Source organism: Ctenopharyngodon idella, chromosome 11 (assembly GCF_019924925.1).
Source record: "Ctenopharyngodon idella isolate HZGC_01 chromosome 11, HZGC01, whole genome shotgun sequence".
Taxonomy (NCBI): domain Eukaryota; kingdom Metazoa; phylum Chordata; class Actinopteri; order Cypriniformes; family Xenocyprididae; genus Ctenopharyngodon; species Ctenopharyngodon idella.
In genome coordinates, this window is record NC_067230.1 from 27,726,160 (window position 1) to 27,750,757 (window position 24,598).

At 37.6% G+C, this 24,598-nt stretch overlaps 1 protein-coding gene across 1 annotated transcript; it reads right to left on the reverse strand.

The window, feature by feature from the left end:
- Positions 1-410: 410 nt before the first annotated feature.
- klhdc8a (kelch domain containing 8A) lies at positions 411-24,364 on the reverse strand. The gene is made up of 6 exons (XM_051913380.1): positions 24,026-24,364; positions 11,786-12,211; positions 10,172-10,336; positions 9,704-9,922; positions 4,364-4,465; positions 411-4,276 (listed from the first exon to the last, which is right to left on the reverse strand). Exons 2-6 carry the CDS (start codon positions 12,159-12,161, stop codon positions 4,074-4,076), a joined length of 1,065 nt encoding a protein of 354 aa, XP_051769340.1. The 5' UTR covers positions 12,162-12,211; positions 24,026-24,364; the 3' UTR covers positions 411-4,073.
- Between the last annotated feature and the right edge of the window lie 234 nt (positions 24,365-24,598).

Genomic DNA, 24,598 nt, shown 5'->3' on the forward strand with positions numbered 1-24,598 from the left:
ACTTCCTGGAAAGCAGGCCAAGAGACTTCCAAGCAATCCAAAACACAATAACAGATCAGCACTAGCCTCATTTTGCAGATAAACTGTGTCGAACCACTGCAGCACTTTTTAACTGCATCTCTGCAGTGTGTTTCAGCAGGTCTGAGCGTGGCCGACAGGACCGCGAGACACATTTCACCTCTGCAGAGGTGAGAGAAATCAATAGAGACAAATAAACCTCAGGCCAGGAGTCCACACGGTTAGAGTCGCTCCTCATTCTGTGTCAACCACCATGCTGCTCAAGACTAGAGTAATTGAGTCACTATTTGACATTATTTAATAAAAAGAGAAAAGAAAATCCACTGTTTCTTTTTCCCCCCTCAGATAAGAGTGCCATGGTGAATTTGAACCAAGAAACAAGGAAGCAAAAAGACTGGAGACAAAGTTCATTTAATGGCAAAACCACAAACGTACAAGCAATTGTAGAAAACCATGTTATTACAGTGCTTTATTTTATTGCAATGTGCATCCAAGACACATTATCCTAACAAAATGAGAGCAAATGGCCAAGTGAAAACATTATAATAGAAAAAAGTAAACATCATTTAATGATGTTGGCCATAGCTATGATGACTTCCCTAAAGGCTTTTCAACTTTATTTCGATTCAAAATACTGCATCTCTGAACTCTGTGCTGACAATGAGTGTGTTTACATGCACGATCTTACGCTGATTACGCTTAATAACCCAGCAGCATGTAAGGTCGTGTAAACACGTAAATGTTTTCTTTTATCAGCCAAAGGTCATAAACTGTTTAAGACACAATCCTGGCGGTTTATTTTGTGTGTGCACATGTACATTTCAAATCTCACATAAATGTTTCTTGCTTTGCCGGGATTTCAGAATGAGCTGAATTGTTGTGCATGTAAACACACTCAATATCTTATTAGTGTAGCATTAAAAACCCCATGAAATCCTTTGTAGAGGGCAGTTTTCTATCCTGTTTTGATGCATTTCCCATTGGAAAGCACGTTATTTGGGCTAGAACACTTCAAAAGGCTTGTCTTTACATTTTTAAAAAGCCACAAAACTCCCAAAATTTGATTTCAGGGGTTTTTAAAGAGTACTTGACGCTACTATAAATTGCTAAAGACCCTGTAAACATTTAGAAAAAGGATTGCATGTATGTGCTACAGCAGTGCAATTTACTTTAGACAAGGATGAAACTGACCAGAATGAGTGAAAAATAACCAACAATATTCACCATACAAACCACCAAAATCACCTCCTACACAATTAATGCAGGGAGGTATGCACAATGAATATCCTAAAGTTAAAACTTCACTTTATTAATAAGACCTCTGCTGTATTACTAGCCGATCATGCTAAAATTAGCAGTAGATTAATTAGCAACCCTGTAAATACCCTAAAAATATCTCAAGACACCATTATAGGGAGACTGCTAAATCTGTTTCTATTTCAAACACTTATTTATTCTGTTTCTAAAGAGTGTGTGGCTGTGTTTGTGCATATGTTGTTGGCTTAGCTCGTTCGGTGGGTGTTTGGCGCTGTTGGCTTTAGGAGGCAGATTGTCGTTGCTGTGCATCTTGTAAAAATGGCATTAACAGCGAGCTTTGTGGAACTAAAATACATGTTGTTCCCGAAAATGTGCTTAGTTATTCCTCATCAGATAGTGTAGCTTATTCATTTGAACAGTCTAGCATCCAAGAACCTTGTTGTGCTGACATTAAGCCTGAAACACACTCTACATAAGTACGTACTGTAAACACCAACTCTAGTTTGATTTCATGCATCATTGCATTAGGAAATATGTCAGCATTCTCAGCATTGCCACAAGGGGCACTATAGGCATCAATGTAAACATCTATTTTCTACAGTCGTTGAATAGAATCTTGTGCTAGGTGTGCTAAAATTCCACGTATTTTTTCGTTTAAACCATTGACATGTTTATAGCTAGCAACCTGAATGTAGTTTAAGACAGAAGTTTGAAGGAAACTCTATGACAGGGGTTCTCAACTCTGGCCCTCAAAGTCCACTTTCCTGCATTGTTTAACTAATCAAACACACCTAATCAAGGTCTTCAGGAATTCTAGAAAGATATAAGCAGGTGAGTTTGATCAAGGTTGGAGCTAAACTCTCCAGGAAAGTGGACCTCGAGGGCCAGAGTTAAGAACCCCTGCTCTACGGCCTCTTCTATTGGCCAATATTTTACATTCGCGTATTTGCGTAGAGCAGTGTTTCCCAACCTTGTTTCTTGGAGACACACCAATAGTACACATTTTGGATGTCTCCATTATCTGACCCATCTATTTCTGGTCTTGGGATGCGTTTAACTCCACTTTTAGACATACACAAACTTCCCTAAGCACTTCCCCTCCCCACCATTTTGAAGTGTGTTCAATTTCGTCAAGTGGGTGAAGTGTATTTGGACAGACCCTTGACCCCTTGATTTTGACCAAGAGAGTGATTCTACTCAATATGTACACTTCAGACAGATCCATCGACCACAATGCAACATGATTGTGACGTCACAGCAGGTCGAGCTTAATTTACTCCCACCCCACACAACTCTAGTGTATGATATCGAAGTTATTTTGACATTTAACTGCATAATACCTGTAGCTACCTTAAGCTGACTGTTATAGTTTATTCATTGTATCATAATTTTTGTTTGTGTAATTTTTTTATATTTTCTCCAACAGCCCAAGTATACATACAGGCCTATAGAATGGTGTGTAAAACAAATTCATAAGGAAAAAACTGTAAATAATAAATCAGCTTAAGTGGGCTTAGGGCCAGTGTTGCCAAGTCTGTGGTTTTCCCACAGAATTGTCCGTGGGTTGAAGTGACCCCAAATAACATGATATTTAGCCCCTGAAATACGAATTTTACCAGGGGATCCCCACCAAAAACGTGGATTTTACCCCCCGGAACACGATTTTTACTAGGGGATCCTATTTTTTGTTGTGAAAACCTGGCAACCCTGCTTTGGGCGTTCCATTTAAACACATTGCAAGGGTTCTGCCAGCAGTGGGCACTCATGCAAAGTAAGCAATGATGTACATCCGAGTGAATGAGACGGAGGGAAGTTATAGAGGGAAGGGCGTAAATATATAGTAGGTGAAAAACAGTATGTGACAAAAGAAGTATGTCTGAATTCACAGTACTCATAAAAGAGTAAGCAAAAAGTACCTAATACTTCCGGCGAGAGTTTGAAGTGTGCATACGATGGACACTTTACTATCCCATGAGGCCACGGGGGAGGATTTGTGAATGGCAGTGAAGCAACGCAACTGATGCTGGTAGGTCACATGATAATGACAACATGGCGAATGTAGTATGTCCGGATTATATTCATACTACACATACTCATCGTACTATATAGAACCTACTTTTTTGTGGTTGTGAAGTAATTACTTCCTCAAAATAAGTACCTATACCTATATAGTATGCGATTTCAGAAGCAGCCTTGGACTTAAATGCAGCCTTGGAGTCTCTACTAATGAGCTAATGAGTTGAATCAGTTGTGTTGGAATAGGAAGAGTTCAAAAATGTGCACTGTTGGTGTGCCTCCAGGAACAGGGTTGGGAAACACTGGCATAGAGTATATTTCAGGACTTAAAGGTATAGTTTACCCAAAAATGAAAACTGTTCCAAACCTGTACAAAAGAAGATATTTTGAACAATGTCGGTAACCAAACAGTTGATGGGACCCCATTAACTTCTATAATATTTTTTTTCTATACTATGGAAGTCAATGGGGTCCATCAACTGTTTGGTTACTGACATTTTTCAAAATATCTTCTTTTGTGTTTAGTTTTGGGTGAACTATACCTTTAAGGTGTGGTCACATTAACAAAACATAAATTTTCAATAGCGTAGAGATGTATGAAGCACTGTTGGTCAGCATGGCAAATTCGCTTGACTAACGCAAATAAGCGAAATTGCAATGACTGGATTTCGCCCATGAAATTTCGCCAAGCATTGGTAAATGTGACCGTGCCTTTAGTGTGAAAATTTGTGTTTTACTTAATCATTGAAGGCAACTTTTTCTGAAGTGTAAAGGTTCTGCGGTTAAAGAATCTCCTCCTCTTTTACATATAGAATCTCGTGGGCGGAGCTTGGGACTTGATTGACGCCTCCTACCACCAGTAGGCGATCACGGATCACGATGCTTGAAGCAGAGCAACGCGGCGTCGACATGGGCGACAGCCTTTCCCATTTTCTTTTTTCAGGATGGAAGGCTTCAACGGTGTCCAGCACTGATGGCTGATGGCCTGTAAGAGGAGAGCAGATGTTTGGACGACACCAACCGTGACAGCAACTGTGCGGTAGATAAATATATTATAGTGCAACTTCCATACCTAGACCTCCCGCCACGATCATTCTGCCTCGCACTATGGCTGCGGAAAAGTCTGCTCGCTTGGTCTTCAAGGGTACGGTGTCCTCTGATTTCAACCAAATTCCTTTCAAACAAAGCGGACACAAACAAATAACAATAATAAAGTGCAAAATATTAAAGATGAAATGTGTAATAGCACATCTAGCAGCAATTTGCAAGATGTCATTCTAATAATCTCTTACGTATAGTTTGTACATTAAACTGGGTATTTTAGCTTTGAATAAATTACACACCATTCACCATTAACACTGTGATTTAAAATCTGACATAATAAATCAGATTTATACAATGAGTGAAAGAAAATTAACAGGCTTATGCAGTATATTATTTGAAATGGTTTTGTTTGACAGCTTTTCCTAAAGCATCTAAAGAGGAAATAGAAATAAAGGACTTTCCTGCAGATTAGAGCCTGCGTGCTTGTCGATTAGACTTGACAGACTGTTTTCCATTTGCAGAATCTAATATATGTCTAATAACTAAGCCACTAGCTTGCTGTAATAAATGCAAGGACCATTTCTTCAAAAATTACTGAGCTAGAACACTTTAATTGCTTTGAAAAGGAAGTTGGATTTGAGCGGCTTTCTGTGTTTCACAGATGTAGAATGTTAATTTGGCACATTATTTACATTTCTCAGTCAACCTAATCTGCCAAAAAGCACAATCATAGCCAATAACACACAAACGGCATTAGAATAATCATGGTTGTTTGACCATCTTTCACCATTCATGTTTACATGCTTGATTGCAAAGACACATATGCAGATGCTCACAGCACTTGTGTATATATAAATGATTAAAACCTTTTCAGACTGGAAGAGCAACACCTAAGTATTGTCATTGCAGGCATTTTTCACAGATCAGGCAATCCTAGAATGCAAGTGATTTGGAAAAAAAAATAATACCAGATACTGTATATATATTATACTGGATTTATATTATACTTTTATATGCATTCATATCATGTGTATTTGTAAATATATATGCATTTATGTATTTTTAATACCAGAAAGTATCTATAAAAAATAGATCAGCCTAATTAACCTGACCCAGTAATAACCAAATTGACTTTTTACCCAATGCTTCTCAGATCATTTATTTAGCATCATGCTAACGTTGCTTTAAAAAACTTTACACAATATAAAAAGGCCAATACAATAACTGCTTTTGAGGAAGAAGTGAAAACAAAACAAACTGGGATTATTAGCTTTACATGTCAGTCAGCAGTGTTGGGGGTAAAGCTTTACAAGTAACTTGAGTTATGTAATCAGATTACTTTTTTCAAGTAGCTAGTAAAGTAACACATTACTTTTACATATAAATGAATAAAAACAGTGAAATGCAATCTCAGAATATTATACAAATATACTTTATGTACTTAATCTCACTTTATTAACCAATGTCTTAACTGCACCCTCTACTGTACAGGCGTCAATTTGCATTTCTTTCAGTCTGAGGCTTATTCATTTAAAGGATTAGTTCACTTTGAAATGAAAATTAGCCCAAGCTTTACTCACCCTCAAGCCATCCTAGGTGTATATGACTGTCTTCTTTCTGATGAACATAATCGCAGAAATATTTATAAATATCCTGACGCATCCGAGCTTTATAATGGCAGTAAACAGGATCAACGAATATGAGCTGAAGAAAGTGCTTCCATCCATCATAAATGTGTACTCCACACGGCTCCGGGGGGTTAATAAAGGCCTTCTGAAGCGAAGCAATGCTTTTGTGTAAAAAAATATCCATATTTTAACAAATTATGAAGTAAAATATCTAGCTTCTGCCAGACCGCCTTCCGTATTCAAGTTACGTAGAAAGTGTAAACTGGCGTCGCGTCAGTTAAACTTTTTACGTAAGTTGAATAGGGAAGGCGTAGGACGTAGCGTAAGCTTTGTGAACTGCAAGAGTTTTACACTTTCTTCGTACGTTGAATACGGAAGGCGGTCTGGCAGAAGCTAGATATTTTACATCATAGCTTGTTTAAATATGGATTTTTTTTTTTTACAAAAACGCATCGCTTCACTTCAGAAGGCCTTTATTAACCCCCCGGAGCTGTGTGGAGTACGTTTATGATGGATGGAAGCACTTTCTTCAGCTCATACTCATTGGTCCCGTTCACTGCCATTATAAAGCTCGGATGCGTCAGGATATTTATTAATATTTCTCAGATTATGTTCATCAGAAATAAGAACGTCATATACACCTAGGATGGCTTGAGGGTAAAAGAGTAAAGCTTAGGCTAATTTTCATTTGAAAGTGAACTAATCCTTTAACTTTTGGTGTGAAAGGGCCTTTACATTTGACAAAAATATAACTTTTGTTGTCATTAAAAAAACAAACAAGCAAGCCCAGCACAGGTGAAAAAAGTAACGCAAAGTAATGTAACGCATTACTTTCCATAAAAAGTAACTAACGCAGGGAATAACGCAATATTGTAATGCATTGCTTTTAAAAGTAACTAAAAGGTTCTTGACTAAAATAGACAGCAGTGTGGACTTCAAAGACCTTATGCAATCAAAGGCTATGCAATATTCAGCCAGGAAGTTGCTTTAAAAGGTAGTGGCCCATGTAGCCAGTGGACAACAAGGCTGCTCGCTGAGTTTGTTTTTCTCCGGTGATTTTAGTTAAATCATTTATTGATGTTTTGCTGCAAATTTGGCAATTTGGATCAGGATCAAAGTGTCTGACTTGAATGAGTAATGAAGGGTCTGTCAACTTTGGACAGGATATTGATTTCAGCCCTTGGCGTGCAACGCTCGCTCTGTTGTTGGCCCAAAATCTGACGCTTTTTCTGTTGAACGGTGTTGCCCTTTCACATTTTTTCCTGATGCCAAGCATACTTTTTATTCAGATGCAAACCCATATTCCCTTTAAACAGGTGGCGGGGTCCATCCTGTTGGCTGTTCATTTGGCATAACGTTAGAAAACATGCTGTTCTGGGTCTATCACCACTCAATTAGCAAGTATACATTGTCAAGTTGGATCTTTAATAAAGTGCACATCCATCTTGCCAACAAACTGGGATATAACCCTCTCCACAGCAGCCTGCGTTAAGACAAAAGAGCAGATGGCCTCAACTATCTATCAGGATGAGCTATGGATAAGGGATGACAATGTGTTTCTGAATAGCATCATTTAACGCCCCCTTCCAATCCCACGATCTTATCGCCTAGTTATATTAGATTGGGAGACTTGTACGCGAGGGCTTTTATTGCCGGTGGCGGATTCGGGCAGAAGGAAATTAGATAGCGAGGCTTAATCCCCCGTGCTGCTCTGTGAACGGCGGCTCACGCACCTGTTGACTGACACATGCACCAGTAATGGAATAATTAAAAAAAGAGAGAAATGATTCATACGCCAGCGTGCAAAGTTCAGTTGACCTCCTCGCTACCCACTTATGATAGGAACTTTTTTTTGTCGCCCTTGGGGCCAAAAAAAACTCTGTGCAATTTTCCCATCTGCTGAATCTGATTAGAAAAGATCAGATTTGAGCGGAAACGATGTAGGGGAAGAAAAAGCGTGAGAAGCCGGAGAGAAATCAATAACTCATTTCAGCAGGTCTTACATTTTGTCACACCTTGTATCTTTCCACCCCTTTTTTGGGTTAATCCAAAACAAAAACAAAAAAATCTAATAAAAAGTGAACAGGTACCCGTGATGATGTATGCGTGTTTTATGTACGCATTCAACAAAAAACTATATTTCTTGGAGATTTCACTGATTCTCTGTCATACTGCATGCACAAGCAGCACTTATCTAATTTGGTGTCTATATTCACAGGTTACAGTATTCAGAGAGATTCAGCACTAAGCCTATTTTTTGCAATGCATTGTGTGCTGAAAACCATGTGGAAAAAACCTCTGAAACGAGCCTAAGATTTTTAATGGAGTTAGTTAGTCTCCAGGCCTGCTCAAGCTAGTCAAGGTTGTTGATTTTATAGAGGTTTTGGGCACTTTTTACCTGGTCAGTCTGGGAGACCAGCTAAAGACCAGCTTTGCCAGATGGGAAGACTAGCTTAACCTATGGAAGCTTGTTTCCACCATGAAATAAAAAATAGAAAAGACAGTTGCGACTTTTTATCTCACAATTCTGACTTTTTTCTCACAATTGCTAGTTTATATGTCACAATTTGGACTTTTTTTCTCAGAATTGTGAGATATAAACACAATTGCGAGTTTTAAAGTCAGAATTGTGTGATATAAACTTTATAAAAGGACATTATAACATGCAATTTTGAATTTATGTCTCACAATTCTGACTTTTTTCTTGCAATTGCGAGACTTGACATTTTTTCCTCAGAATAGTGAGTTTATATCTTGCATGTTATAAAGTCAGAATTGCAAGATATAAACTCACAATTCTGAGAAAGACACAATTGTGCGTTTGTATCATACAATTCTGACTTTATAACTCAAAATTTTGAGTTTATATCTCGCAATTCTGAGAAAAAAGTCAGAATTGTGAGTTATTACGTGATTAAAACCTTGCAATTGTGAGAAAAGTTAGAATTGTGACTTTATATCTCACAATTATGACTTTATATCACGCAGTTCTGACTATATAACTTGCAATTTGCAAGTTAAAATCTCAAAATTCTGAGAAAAAAAAAATTGTGAGATAAAAAAGTTGCAATTACCTTTTTTGTTTTTTTATTTAGTGGTGAAAACAAGCTTCCATATTAACCAGCTACCCAGCTAATGGAATGTTCTCAGAACTTTGACCAATGTTCTGGCAAGGTTCTCTCAAAGTTACAAACAAACATTTTCCCAGTAACATTAATAGAACATTCGTTCAAAGTTATCTGGTAATGTTCTCAAAACTTTAGCACAAAAACATTATTTATACTTCGTTCATGGAATGTTTTTTTCTGAAGCGTTTTATTGGACATTTGTCTAACATTTTTAAAATGTTACTACTTGATTCTGAATGTTTAGAAAACATTCAAAAATAATGTTCTCTTAATGTTTGCAAAATGATAAAATGGAATGTTTCTTTAATGTTCGCATAACCAAGAAACGCTTTCAGAAAACATTCAGAAATAACATTTTCATAACTTAATGGGAACGTTAGCAAACTGTTATTAGCTTCAATTTGACGTTTGGGTTCTGTTCTGTGTACAGTAGATTAATTGCCATTTGGATTTAAATGAGATGCCCGCTCATGTAAATTAGATTACCTGACGATCATGGCGGTTTTGTAATAGTTTTCAATGCTCTTTCCACTTCACTACTCATGTTTACAGTGGGAAACAGACATACAGAGATATGTACTATTATAGTGTTGGTATGTCTAGCTAATTTACCTTGGTTGGTGTCAAAGATGTTAACATTCTTGGTGAACTTTGAACTTTGGTGTATTCCTCCTTGTCTGAGCCCTCCTAACCAGCAGAGACGCCCAGCGCTGTCCCATATGACTCCAGAATAAGATCTCTTGCAGAGCAGACTGGGTAGGGAGGACCAAGTGCGGTTTTCCATGTCAAAGACTTCAAACGCCTTCACCAAACGCTTACACTGACGTCCACCTGAAGGGACAGGGATAATTGGTGGTGACTGGTCATTTTTGCACATTTAGAAGTAAATATCGATTTTATAAACCAGTTATCCGTTTTACATCATTTTATTTGTTATTTTTTCAGATTTAGCTAACTTAAGTGGCTATTTTTTAGCAATTTTGTCCTCAAAACTACATCGAGGTCAGGAACACAAATACACACGCACATAGTGTGGAGGGGAGATAACAGATACACAAGGACTCTCTCTGCTCAGCAAACCTGCCACGTAGATCTTGGAGCCCAGTAGGCAGACACTGGTATCGTAGCGCGGGGTGGGCATGGGCGGAAGGAGCGCCCATACGTCCTTGCGAAGGTCGTACTGCTGGAGAACACTTCTAGGCAGGAGGTCTGCTGCCATTCCCCCAACAGCAAGAGCTCTGCCGTCTGAACAGAGGTCAAATGAAGGTATTTATTTTGAACAAAGAACTCTTGAACAAAACAGTCTTTCACCTTACAATGTCAAATTCTCAATGAATAAATACTTTAAATACCATGTTCTGACAGAACTGAAAAGAGGTGAATGAATTATTTAAAGTGACATTGACATGGTTTTGTCTAAAGTCAACATAAAACAAAACGATTTAACTTGTTCTTTCATACATTTATTTATCATCATACTATTCCGAAGAAAAAAAGAAATATTTTATTTATATGTAATATTTATATTTATCTTTATAATATTAATTTAAACTCTTTCCCTCTAACAACTTGTAATTAAGACACTTTTCACTATCCAAACGAGTCTAAAAATAATTTATTTTGTTTTTTAATACATGTTCCTGATTGCTTGTCCACAATTCATCAGTACACATTATTTTAAAAAAAAGTGTGTGTGTGTGTGTGTGTGTGTGTATATATATATATATATATATATATATATATATATATATTCACCTTTAACTTTTCAATATCCCAACATCTAAAAACAATATATTTCATTCTTTAATACATTTTCTTGCTTTTATTGTTAATTTGTTGCTGTTTTATTGACCTTATATATATATATATATATATATAAGGTCAGTAAAACAACAACAAATTCATCAGTACACATTATTAAAAAAAGAGTGTGTGTGTGTATATATATATATATATATATATATTATAATGTAATGTTATAATATATATATATATATATATATTATAATGTAATGTTATAATGCATCATTGTAAAATTCATTTATCGACGTAATATTTTATCAAAAATTAAACATTTTCAACAACTTGTAATATAGAGACACTTTTTACCATCCAAGCCTTAAAACTATTTATTTCGTTCTTTAATACACATTCCTATTATATAACATTAATCTTCATATTAAAAATTAAAAATTTGTATCCCTCCAACTTGTAGTATAGAGAAATTTTTCACTATCCCAACATCTAAAACAATTTATTTATTTCTTTAATACATTTTCTTGGTCTTATTGTTTATTTGTTGTTGTTTTATTGACCTTATTTAAATAAATATATAAATATATATATATATATATATATATATATATATATATATATATATATTATACAAACACAATATATTGTTGTAAAATTCATATTTGTCAACGTAATTCTTTAATACACTTGTATTAAAGACACAATTCATCTTATTTAACTTTAATATATATAGTTTTTAGTTTTTAAATAGTTTTATATAATTTTATATAGTTTTAATATAATATAATATCAATTTCCATGAATAAAATCAAGGGCCCTGTGCTTTTTCTCTCTCAATAATTAAATATATTTGACTTGTAAATACATCACAGTAAGGAAATATTATTGGTAGTGAACACCATTCCATGTTGACTTTAAAGCCACAAGACAGTTTTCTACCTTTAACAGTGACAGAAAGCCCCATGGACGCCTCTCTGAGTGAGCACCTCTTCCTCCATTTGCCTTCTTCTGTGTTGTACGCCTCCACGGCCTTCAGGGGGCGCTGGTCCTTCCCCATCCCACCGACCACCAACAGCTGCTTACCCAAAACAGCCACTGCAGCCCCTGCTCTTGGCGTGGGCATCGAAGGAAGACTGAGCCAGCGGTCCAACTCGGGCGAGTAGAGCTCAAGAGCGCTGGTGGGTCGACCAGAGGCATCGCAACCCCCCACCATGTAAAGCTGCCCCCCGACATCAGCCAATGAGTGATACACGCGGGCACTGGAAAGACATGCCAGGCTCTGCCAATGGAACTCATGGGCCGAGGGCACCGTCATCACCCTGTCCGATCGCTGTGGTTTCTCACTTTGGCTTTTGGAGTCAGCTCCTGTGAAACATCAAGAGTAATTAGTTTACACGGCTAACTCTACATTCAGCCCACGTCTATAATAGCATTAATGTTTAGTAGTCACTGCTGTAACCGCAGTGTGCAATTCATACAGCAATTATGACATTGTGTACAGTGATTACAACATTTGCAATAACAATGACAATGTCCATATATTCTCATACTGTCGCCTACTATTCCCACGACGGACTACTGGGATATGATGCTTGACTCATTTCATAACACCTCTGAATATATATTAGGCATCACTGGAGTGCATCTCACTTTTCCAGTGTGTTCCATCCTTCTTCCAGAAGCTTTTAGCATAATATTTTAGTAGCAGAATTTACATGTATTTACTTGCAATTTTCAGTAGGGCAAACTGTCTTGATAGATCTAATAAAATAATGGACAGATTATTTGATTATCAGATAATAGCCAAATGTGCAAATTGAATCATATATATATATATATATAGAGCATACATTATATATATATATATATTTTTTTTTTTTCAAATCTAATATTTACAATATAGGCTACACTCCAAAAAATGCTGGGTTAAAAACAACCCAAGTTGGGTTGAAAATGGACAAACCCAGCAATTGGGTTGTTTTTGACCCAGCAGATGGGTTAAATGTTTGAACCAACCTAAAAATTACTGTATTGCTTGCTTAAAATGAACCCAAAATATGTTGGAAATTAACATTTATTAACAAGTTTAATGAATAATAATTAAACAATAAACATCTACTAAATTGCTTATTAATAAATGTTCACCTTTTGATTATTATATAAATATGATTAATATATAAATATGGACAAACCCAGCGATTGGGTTGTTTTTGACCCAGCAGATGGGTTAAATGTTTGACCAACCTGCTGGGTAGTTTTATTTAACCCAACTATTGCTTAAAAATTACTATATGGCTGGCTTAAAATGGGCCCAAAATAGGTTGGAAATTTAAAATCAGACACGTAATTACTATAGAGGCAACAATAATAATCAAAAGGTGAAAATTTAATAAATATAAAATTAGTAAATATTTATTATTTAATTGTCTATCAAACATATTAATAAACTTTAATTTCCAACCTATTTTGGGTTCATCTTAAGTGAGCAATATAGTAATTTTTAATCAATAGTTGAGTTAAATAAAACTACCCATCTACTGGGTCAAAAACAACCCAATTGCTGGGTTTGTCCATATTTAATCTAACTTGGGTTATTTTTAACCCAGCATTGTTGTGTATTTGAACACTTAGTGTCAGTTAAATGTGACATAGATCTACTGTAGAGCCTGCTAAAAACAAAAATATGTATTGAAAGCTTGTTGTCTTTCCATTTAGCGCTCTTATATACATAGTGGTAATTGGATAACAGTCTACAATTATTCTGTAATCATATAAAGATAAATAATAAGGGAACTAATTACAGAAGGTTAATGCATATCAAAGACTTGAACTCGGAAAGAAAAGCTCAATGTTGTTCCAACAGGCATACAGAGAGGCACATTTTGTCTTATTTATGGCTGCGAAGTCCACGGCTTAAGTTATGCAAACACTTTTTATGTTCTATTTCCATCCAAGTGGAGGCAGCGATATGGAAGACGGCCCAGAATAGCATCATCACTTGATTCAATTGATGCAGCCAATTTCACACAACTGTTCTTCTCTCCTCAGCTGTGTACACAATGAGCTTGAAGTGGGCTGTTGTACCGCGGCTTAGCATCCAGCAGTATCCAGGCAACCATGGTCTTCACCCCAGTCCCTGTCTTTCCTCAAGAAACAATTCCCATACTTCCCCTACAACCCTTGCATGCAGGCTTTCCCAGAGTGCTTTCACAACTGATGAATATAATGGTGGAAAATTACAGGTATTGCAGCTGTCATTTAAGCAGATGTCAACAAAACACACATTGGCTACAAAATGAAATCCAATTAATATTGAACATCCGGTTTGTTTCTTAACCTACACAACAAAGGTGCTTCGTTACTGAAAGGACACATCTCAATTTGACCCTCATTTGAAACCAGTACTTGTTCTTTAGACATACACTGAAACAGAGTAGGCTATATGTAAATAAATGTATACATTGTATACATTTCAAACGTGAATAGAAAGTTCAAAAGAACAGCATTTATCTGAAATAGAAAGCTTTTGTAGCATTATACACTACCGTTCAAAAGTTTGGGGTCAGTAAGATATATATATATATATATATAAATTAAAGAAATTAATACTTTTATTCAGCAAGGATGCATTAAATTGATTAAAAGTGACAATAAAGACATTTATAATGTTACAAAATCTTTCTGTTTCAGATAAATGCTGTTCTTTTGAACTTTCTATTCATCAAAGAATCCAGAAAAAAAAACTGTACTCAACTGTTTTTAACATTGATAATATTAATAAATGTTTCTTGAGCAGCAAATCTGCATATTAGACTGATTTCTGAAGGATCATGTGACACTGAAAACTGGAGTAATGATGCATCACTGGAATAAATTGCATTTTTAAATTTATCCAAATAAAAAAACAAACAAACAGTTGTTTTAAATTGTAAAAATATTTCAGAATATAGCTGCAAGCAGCGATATGGGGCCAAGCCCCTGAAGGGGCTGTAGCTAATGCGGAGCAGGAAGAGCAAAAACAGCAGAAATTGAACGTACATGAAAACAGCTGGTCCAGGAGTACAGGTGAGAATGAACTCAAAATGAGCAGAAGTTCAAATGAGAACAAACACAGAATGAACAAAAACACACTTATGTCTAATCCAAGAGGATTAAAGATTAGTACAACGCTTACCCGGATAATAAAGGAATTGAAATGACAGAACATTACACACAATTTTAAAGTTGCCCCACACGGGATTCAAACCCACAGTCTCTGGGTAAGGTGCCTGTAACTCATCTTGCTGTGCCACTGGGTAGATGTTTGTTCACCCAGATGCCGAATTTCCCTCAGATCAGGGACCCTCAGATCATGGTTCTGATGAAGCGTACCCATTTTCGTTTCGATTGCTCAAAGTTTGTCTGAGATTCAGCCTCTGAACTGATTTTGGGTTGACCTCATTAAGTTCACGACATCATAACTTTTGAACAAAGATGAATAAGAAAAATCTGTTCAGTCCTTTCTGTGCAGCTTGGTCTGATCAAATTTTGGACAAAATTGGACACGTAAAATTGGACACGTAAAATCAGACACGTAATTACTATAGAGGCAACAATAATAATCAAAAGGTGAAAATTTAATAAATATAAAATTAGTAAATATTTATTATTTAATTGTCTATCAAACATATTAATAAACTTTAATTTCCAACCTATTTTGGGTTCATCTTAAGTGAGCAATATAGTAATTTTTAATCAATAGTTGAGTTAAATAAAACTACCCATCTACTGGGTCAAAAACAACCCAATTGCTGGGTTTGTCCATATTTAATCTAACTTGGGTTATTTTTAACCCAGCATTGTTGTGTATTTGAACACTTAGTGTCAGTTAAATGTGACATAGATCTACTGTAGAGCCTGCTAAAAACAAAAATTAAGTTCACGACATCATAACTTTTGAACAAAGATGAATAAGAAAAATCTGTTCAGTCCTTTCTGTGCAGCTTGGTCTGATCAAATTTTGGACAAAATTGGACAAAATTTGGAGGATTAGAGAAAAAACTGAATACTGTACTTTTCAAAATGGGCGGAGTCTTAATGTAAGATGTTGAATGTGATCAGAATGAAGAGATGAATCAGGTGTACTAAATTACATTTTTCTAGAGCAAATGGTTCAAAAGTTATAACCTTATATATATAACTACAATACACCCTAATGTAATAAATATTATGACTTAAAAATGACTTTTAGTGAAAAAAAAACAGCAGCATTTAACAAAATATTAAAAAGCAGACCTAAAATGCAAAATATGTTGTTTTTTTGTACATGTTTAATTTACATGAACTGGCGGAAAAAAACTCTGTATTTGTGCTGCTGGTTTCTGGGTCAAGTCTCATTGAAAACTAGAAGCTAAAGTTTGTGAACAAACTTTGATGTTGGCTTGAGAAAGCCCAAACCAATGTGGCATTAAAAGAGGAAAAAGAGATCTGGTGATGCTACATTTTGATGAAAACAGTTACTACACCACTGAATTTTTTTTTTAGTAAAGTTAGTAGTACTGCTACTAGGAGTTAGCTAGTCCTCAACGCTAGTCATCAGAAAAATCCCAGAGGACATGTCTCAATTTACAAGACCTTCATTCATAATTATTCCCATCTCAATGCCATTTACAGCTTATCAGGTGGATGGTGAGTCCCTGATGGGCTTCTCTGAAAAGTTGATCACAGACTAGTGTTTGGCCACTCTGCACTCATTGAAAGCCATCAGATAGTACTTTAATGACGATTAAACTGGGTTATTACAGGTTGAGAGCTCTGGGTCTCTAGTGATTGTGTTAACTACACAGGGACCCCTGAGAGTGGTGAACACTTCATCAAGTCCAATCACGGTGTAAAATGAGGTGATCATTCAGTGTCTCTTTCTCTTGTGCTCTCACACAGGTTCAAAATATAACTATCTCTGTCAGACTTTCTCATTTTCTTTCAACATATTGCCATCTTAAGGGTGCTCACAGGAGCAAAATACCATGTTTCAGGTATATTAAACATCAAACATGGACGAGGAGCAATCGATTGCAAGAGATTGAGAAACGTGATATTATATGAAAAATACCTTAAGCTCCAAAAAACCCTGTTGAAAATAGTCTAAAATACAGTAAAAATAGTAATATTGTAAAATATTTTTACAATTTAAAATAACTGTCTTAAAATGTAATTTATTCCAGTGATCAAAGCTGAATTTTCAGCATCATTACTCCAGTCTTCAGTATCACATGATCCTTCAGAAAAAAATATAAATTTAAGTTTTATTTATTAAGTACCCTTTCCACAGCTCAAGTTTGCTTCACAACTGAAAAAAAAAAAAAATTTTAAGAGACAGACGACAGGCAATGGAAACTTATCACAAGAGAAGAAAGGAACACATTAAGAAATAAGGATCTAGGCTTTTTAACTAGTCTAAACAGCAAGCCTCCCTTAGTCAGACAGCCTTTTTATGCTTTTAAAAAAGTCAATACCCTTGAATCTGAAAAATGACAAGACAAGCTAATCTACGATAAAATCCCTTTGGAATGTGAAGAAATGGATCTGTTTCCAATTAGACATTCTGATGCTCAGTCACCTGGAAAACATTGTTCTTTGAAGAGCGTTTGTAGTGCAGATTATCAGTTGAGATTTAAATAAATGTTTCACGTATCAATTACAAAGAGCCACGAAGCCGAGCTGGGGCGAGTCGTAACTTGGGGAGATATTCTCAGATGTAAATTGACTGTCAAAGACGAGCTGAGATGAGAAGCTTTTTTTCTCAGAGTCCGCCCCTCTGCCTTTCTTTCTCAGCCTTTGTATTCCAATCACAGTCTTTCACCTGGGGTTTCGACTATCTTCACCATCATTTACAGGCCAAGCTGTCATAAGTTTCATCCACGAGAAGACAGAAACTTAAAAGAAAGCTCAAGGAAAGACACATTTCTCAAGTCCCGTTTTTCTTCCCCCTCCCCCCCTCAACTCGGTATGCAGAGATGGGTTGCCATAGAAACAATGAGACCTTCTCAAGATCTGGGAATCGGGGGTTCTGAACGGAAGGCTTCTTCGCTTTTAATGATGCATTAACAAACAAACAAAAATCACTGCGATCTTACCCCTTTGACCTGAGCTGACGTTCTCTTGTTAACGTTCTCTTGGCATGCATGCCTTGCAAATCGCATTAATTGCAATCTGTAATGATTTGCTCCGCCACGTCTTCTTCTTTTGGTTAATTAACTGCTCGAACAGCTTGAGATCAACAGTAGGCCTAAGAGCGCCCACTGAAGTCATTTACAATCAGTGTGCATCCTTTTCAAACTTTTAATTAGTTAGTCTCCCATCCCCAATACATAACTTAGGCTTAATTCTGGGCCTCATTGTATCCTAAACCTGAGCTATTAGCTACGAGTATGATCCAATAGACTTTACGCAAATGATCTATTTAAGGTCCTCTTGTCATTCTCTCCTCCGGTGAATCCATAAGGCCCCAGCAGGTAAGCGTTTATCGACTTCTATTTAATTAGCCTCCCTGAATTCAAACAGCGCCAACTCTAAAGTCCACAGAAGTGCGGTTCTTAATCAGAACAAAATGATCCTGGGAGGGTTTATCTACCAAGCGTTGTTAAAGTTCTGCGGGGGATTCTCTGCACCATCTTCATTTAAATTTACATTTGCTTTCAGTATCAAATAGGGTTGAGCGTTTTGACAATATACTGTACTGTGCGATGGTAGAAATGTCTCAGCGGGAAGACTATTTGCTATGTATCGCAGTATATATTTGCATGGCAATCAGTGGATAGAACTGCATAATGCAATTTAAACATGAAAGTGACGTAGAGTGAAACAAGGAGTAATACAAAAATAAGGGCTCCAAATGTGGGCCGAATTCCCAACTAACACTGGCTAATGTTGCATGACCACTAGTAAGTCTAAGGAATAAACATAAGCAGAACAACCTTATTATGTTATCAGCATACAAGAAAAAAAGAAAAATTAACCCCTTAGCATTCCTGTAAAATTTGCCTAAAACGCCTAAAAAGGCATACCCAAAGTAAATTGCATGCTGTTCTTGAACCATTTGGAGTATATGCATGGTTTGATCTTTTTTGAAAGGTATGTGTACCGTGGATGGTACAGTGGAACACTAACAGGTTAAGTAACTTTTAAATAACAATCTACTTGCATTCAATTCTTGCAAATAATTATATATATATATATATATATTGCTGCTGCTGCTGGTTATTGCTGCTGCTGCTGCTGTTATAGCTGCTTCTGTTGGTTATTGCTGCTGCTGTTAGTTGCTGCTGCTGCTGCTGTTGGTTATTGCTGCTGTTAGTTTCTGCTGCTGCGGTTGTTAGTTATTGCTGCTGCTGCTGGTGGTTATTGCTGCTGTTAGTTTCTGCTGCTGCTGCTGTTAGTTTCTGCTGCTGCTGCTGTTGGTTATTGCTGCTGCTGTTGGTTATTGCTGCTGCTGTTGGTTATTGCCACTGCTGTTGTCATTGCTGCTGCTGTTATTGCCACTGCTGTTGTCATTGCTGCTGCTGCTGCTGCTGTTGTTTATTGCTGCTGCTGCTGTTTTTGCCACTGCTGTTGTCATTGCTGCTGCCGTTGTTTATTGCTGTTGCTCAGTATAGCTGTTACTGTTTTTTATTGCTGCTGCTGTTGGTTATTGCTGCTGGTTATTGCTGCTGCTGCTGCTATTAGTTATTGCTGCTGCTGCTGTTATTGCCACGGCTGTTGTCATTGCTGCTGCTGCTGTTATTGCCACTGCTGTTGTCATTGCTGCTGTTGTCATTGCCGCTGCTGTTATTGCCACTGCTGTTGTCATTGTTGCTGCCGTTGTTTATTGCTGCTGCTCAGTATAGCTGTTACTGTTTTTTATTGCTGCTGCTGTTGGTTATTGCTGCTGGTTATTGCTGCTGCTGCTATTAGTTATTGCTGCTGCTGCTGTTATTGCCACGGCTGTTGTCATTGCTGCTGCTGTTTTTGCCACCGCTGTTGTCATTGCTGCTGCTGCTGTTGTTTATTGCTGCTGCTGCTGCAGAGCAAATACGGGACTTGCTCCTGCCAATACATACACGACACGCTGCTGTGAGCAAGTAAGACATGCTGCTGCTGTACAGTACAGCATACATGAATTACCCGTAGCAGATCTATACAGGTGGAGCTGGGGGAATGTGGAGGGTTTCTGAAAGCGCACTCCAACAGCTCCAGCAAAGGCACACCAAGTATTTGAAGGCTGAGCAGCGAGCTCATTGGCTACTGAGACAGCAAAACCAGTGCTGTGAACTATAGAGAATGATGTGATTGCAGGCAGATTGATTTACCTATCTGCCTATTTTTATATATTATTTTATATTAATTTATTATTAAATGTATTATTATTATTATTATTTATTTATTTATTTTTGTTTGTTTGTTTGTTAATATATATAGGTGTGGGAGGAAGGACCAAAGGACCATATTTCAGGATGAGCCATTTTCTCTCTCTCTCTCTCTCTCTCTATATATATATATATAGTGATACATATCATCATGATAGAAAATGGCTCATCCTGCAATATAACTTCCTCCCACACCTAGTATCAAACAATCATGATATAACAGAGCAAAATCGGAGAATACTATACCTGACCTCTTCTTTATTCATCTGGTGCTTCCTTAATCCTTTGTGTTCATTGTCTGGCCAATGTCAACTGTAGCAGAGCAGATCATTTCCATAGCAACCATGAATTCAGTGCACGAGAGCACAGAATATAATGCAATTCTGCCGTCGCCATTCCCTGGAGGATTATATAAAACGCGTTTGTCTTTCCGTGACGATTTTATATTCAAACCTCCCTGCAACACGCTCTCCCAAAAAAAGCCGGCTAACTTAGGCGGTGTAATAAAACCCAGAGAAATCTAGGTCAGCCATGGACAAAACCATAGCTGCTCTATTGATTCAACAAATTAAACTATGACTCCTGTAAAAGGCCTTTGATCAGACGGAGTGGATTAGATTCAATTACGAAGGCCTTCCATGTGCCATTTGAATTTAAATGTAGTAGGATAATAATGTGGATGAGACTGGTCCGAATGAGGATTCGGCAGGAAGATTACAATTGGGAGCTGGGGATGTATTTCTCTAAAGCTTGAGCCAAAAGGTCTCATAGCTAATTGCTATGGAAATACCTTTCTACAATATGAATGAGTCCAAGGCCGTGGATCCTTAATCAGCAGACTGGCTATTCCCCCGCGGTGTTTAAAGACACCAGTACGGCGAGAAATCACTGAAGCTCGACTCGGAAAACTTGGCAGGCTGTCACTGCTGCAGACAGTTAATATTTGGAGCGGGTGGACATTATGCAGTTGCAGTTTAAAGCAGGCTGAAACAGTCTTTAGATATTGGCTGGGCTGAGCCTTAGGGGGAAAAACTTGTAGAGCAAATATTCCCCCTTTTGAAAATGCCCTGCAAGAAAGCTGCAAGTCAAAGTCCGCTAACCTTTAATACACATTATCAGCTGCATTCAAATGAGAAGGCTGACTGACTGCTTGCAATGCCGCTGACCTTTCAGGTAGACGGATGCAATCCATACTTAAAGACTTGTCATGGATGAAGCAAGGTGTGACATCTTTACTAAAGGGCGAGAGATCTCAGGATATGTGCAAAAATACTAGTACTGATATATTGGTTAAAACAGAACGCACACATTTTTTCATTTGACCAACTAACGTCGAAATCAAATAGCCCATCTGACTTTCACAAGTACGCTGTATGTTACCTTAAAGGCAACATAAAATAAAAAAAAGAACCCTATTTACTTTCGGAATGCATGTTCTTGGTCTTATTGTGCACAATTCATCTGTGCATGTTATTTTCAATTAAAAAAAGGTTTTCCTTGTAATCTTTTTTTCTAAATGTAATAACATGCTCCACTACTGAAACGACTTTCATTTTTGAATGATGTCACAAATCCCTCTCACTTTTCAGCCCCTCTCCAACTGACTCTCTTCTGATATGAATCGTTCACTTTTCACAATCCGATCAATTTCTCTGCCAATAACGGCACCAGGCAGAATTGCAAAACGAATGACTTTCTATTTCCAAACAGATAGTCAGAAACAGAATGAACCAAAGCTCTTTTCATTGAATATCCTGTTGCGCTTGCAAATAGATGATTTCATGTTACTATAATTTATAAAATACCAGTAAAAACCATAGAGTTAAAGTGCTAAGGCTTTGGTTTTATGCTGTGCAAAATGTACAGTAAATGTCACATCATAGCCCTCTGTTGGTATGCAATAAATGAAAATCAACTTTACGCAGCTTCTGATCAACCTCTGCTGATGTTATATTCATATTAAAATGTAAAAAAATAAATGTTCAAAGTATGTTATGTCTGCAACACTAGTGGCACCGATTGGAATTGAAATCTTTTTAGTTGATTGGCCCAACTGGGCCAGTTTTCTGATGATTTGTGCCACCCGCCTTCATTTTTTCAGTCAAAACAGTCCAAAACATTGGTAGCATGCTTTGTGGTGCACAAAAGAAGCAGTCAGATGTAGTAGGACAGTGTGAAATGTGTTGAAAATGTAGGTGAAAAGGTAAATAATAACTCGTCAGAATGTATACCAGCATTAAGTTCATGTGCTGTGAGGCTTTACTAAGCTCCAAACCTACCCCAAAGGCCTAAACTTACCCTTAAAACCATGCAAATATATTGTTGGCAGCACATCCTGCATATATTGCATATAGCATGCATTGCCACGACACCAGATAATCAAGTTAGCACAACCAATGGTCTGAGTTTGGGGCGAAACTATCTGTTTGAAAAGTAATTGGCATCCAAAATGCATACGTCACTTCAGTATGTGAAAAGAGTAGTATGTCCAAATTCAAAGGATGAATCTCAAATGGCACACCTCTATGCACTTTCGGCCTTGTGGACTTACAATGGCTGCCACGTGCACGTGTTTGTTAAGTCCACGAGACCGTAGGGTGTCCCATTCATCATTTTAGGTTTCAGAAGGGTGCCCGCGAGCGCCACCTTTGCGGCCACTATGCACCCTCGATGCACACTTCAGCTAAGCCTGCAAGTTTGCGAGCTACGCAGGGGACTTTACCCGGCAGTCAAGGCGCCCTTACATCACGCAAGTGCAGACTCAGAGGAAGACCGTGAGGGTTTAGGGTGCCCTTTGGGATTCAGCCACAGTATTCTTAAAACAGTACTACTTCCTGACCTACTTCCGGTGAAGTGCGCATTCAATAGACACCTTAATATCCCACGAGGCCACAGGAGTTGTGAATGTCAGTGAAGCGACGCAACTGACGCTTCACTGATAATACGCACATATAGGGTGCTTCTCATTTCTTATTTGTGCATCCTTGTTTCCTTTCCTCACATCTTAGCTCCACCCCCTTAGTATGCGAGGGAAGGATATATCTGTGTATCCTCGCTCATGACTCCTCAGGAAGCTTACTCGGTCCTTGTTCCTCGCGGTGCAATTAGAGAATTGACAGAGATGCCCTTCAAGATGGCTGAGTTCGATTGGTTTCCGGGTCACGGGCTGGAGGGCGGAGGAACGAGGAAACGAGGAAGCATCAATTTGAGTATTGAGAGGCTCCCATACTGTGTAGAACCTACTTTTTTAATGGTCGCACATACTTATACAAAAGAAGTACCTACTCAGAGAGTATGTGATTTCGGACACAGACGTTATTTTTGCGATTCTGTTTGGTGTCATTGGTGGCACAGAAATGACAAATTTCACATTTATGCATGGCAGACGACCAATTGCACTTTAGTATTTAAATATATATAATGATGACGCCATCACAAGGGAGAACATTCAAACAAAGTCAAAGGATACATTTCTTTAAAAAGCCTAAAGTTTTTTTTAAAAAAAAAGATCCACATAGTAAAGTTTGAATGGAGTCTGTAAACAGTTCAAGCTGCATTAATTGCACAATGCACGCATATTTAACAACAATTTACAAGCAGCTCCACAAAATAATCACACAAAGTAGTTCGATTTGTACAGTAAATATACAGTAGCCGCCGATCACTGCGATATAAAGTGTGACTCAAATGTTTCAAGGCTGTCATTTACTGCAAACAGTGAAGACAGAGATCATCTCTCCATACATGCACATGTTCATAACATCATAGCACAGAGGTTTGGAAATTAATCACTTACTTTTCGGGTCTGGGCTTCGGTTTCTTCCGATTTTCCTCGGGTGCTTCCCTTCTGGATAGAGAGCGACGCAGAGCAATAATAATCCACGCGTGGAATAGACCCTCCCTCCGTCTGTCTGTCAGCCTCCCCGCATCATCACCACCAGCTCAGTATCCGCCGAACCCAGCACAGCGTCTCTCAGCATCTCTCCTGCTCGCTCCCTCTCTCTTTCCCTCATATGGGTCATACATGAAATATTCATCGCAGCCCTTCATCATATTCGTCATTCTGACATTAATTTCAGAAATGCTCAAGGGGGCTCCAGTGCGTCTGATAACCTACATAAGTCCATGTCACTGTAACATGTACGCAAATGACGCTCCCACCCTGTGAAGAAATGAAAAGTTGCAGGAGACGTTTCTTCTGGGTTTTGTGTTGTTGTTGATTTTTATCACCTTTAAACTTGGGGAAATTAAGAAATGAATCCTTTTATTTAAGAGTGTTGTGAGTTTGGACCGAATTGGCCACGCCCCACAGGAAGTTGAGATGAAATGACAGGAAAAGGAATTTGTTTACTCATTTTATTTACTTCAA

What these genes read in the sequence shown, in the direction of transcription:
- klhdc8a (XM_051913380.1), bottom strand. Translation starts at nt 12,161, where the DNA reads ATGACGGTGCCCTCGGCCCATGAGTTCCATTGGCAGAGCCTGGCATGT. An exon ending in CTCCAAGATCTACGTGGCAG is followed by an intron (nt 9,923 to 10,171) that starts GTTTGCTGAGCA and finishes CTGTCCCTTCAG; the next exon opens with GTGGACGTCAGTGTAAGCGT. An exon ending in CATCTTTGACACCAACCAAG is followed by an intron (nt 4,466 to 9,703) that starts GTAAATTAGCTA and finishes TTTGTTTGAAAG; the next exon opens with GAATTTGGTTGAAATCAGAG.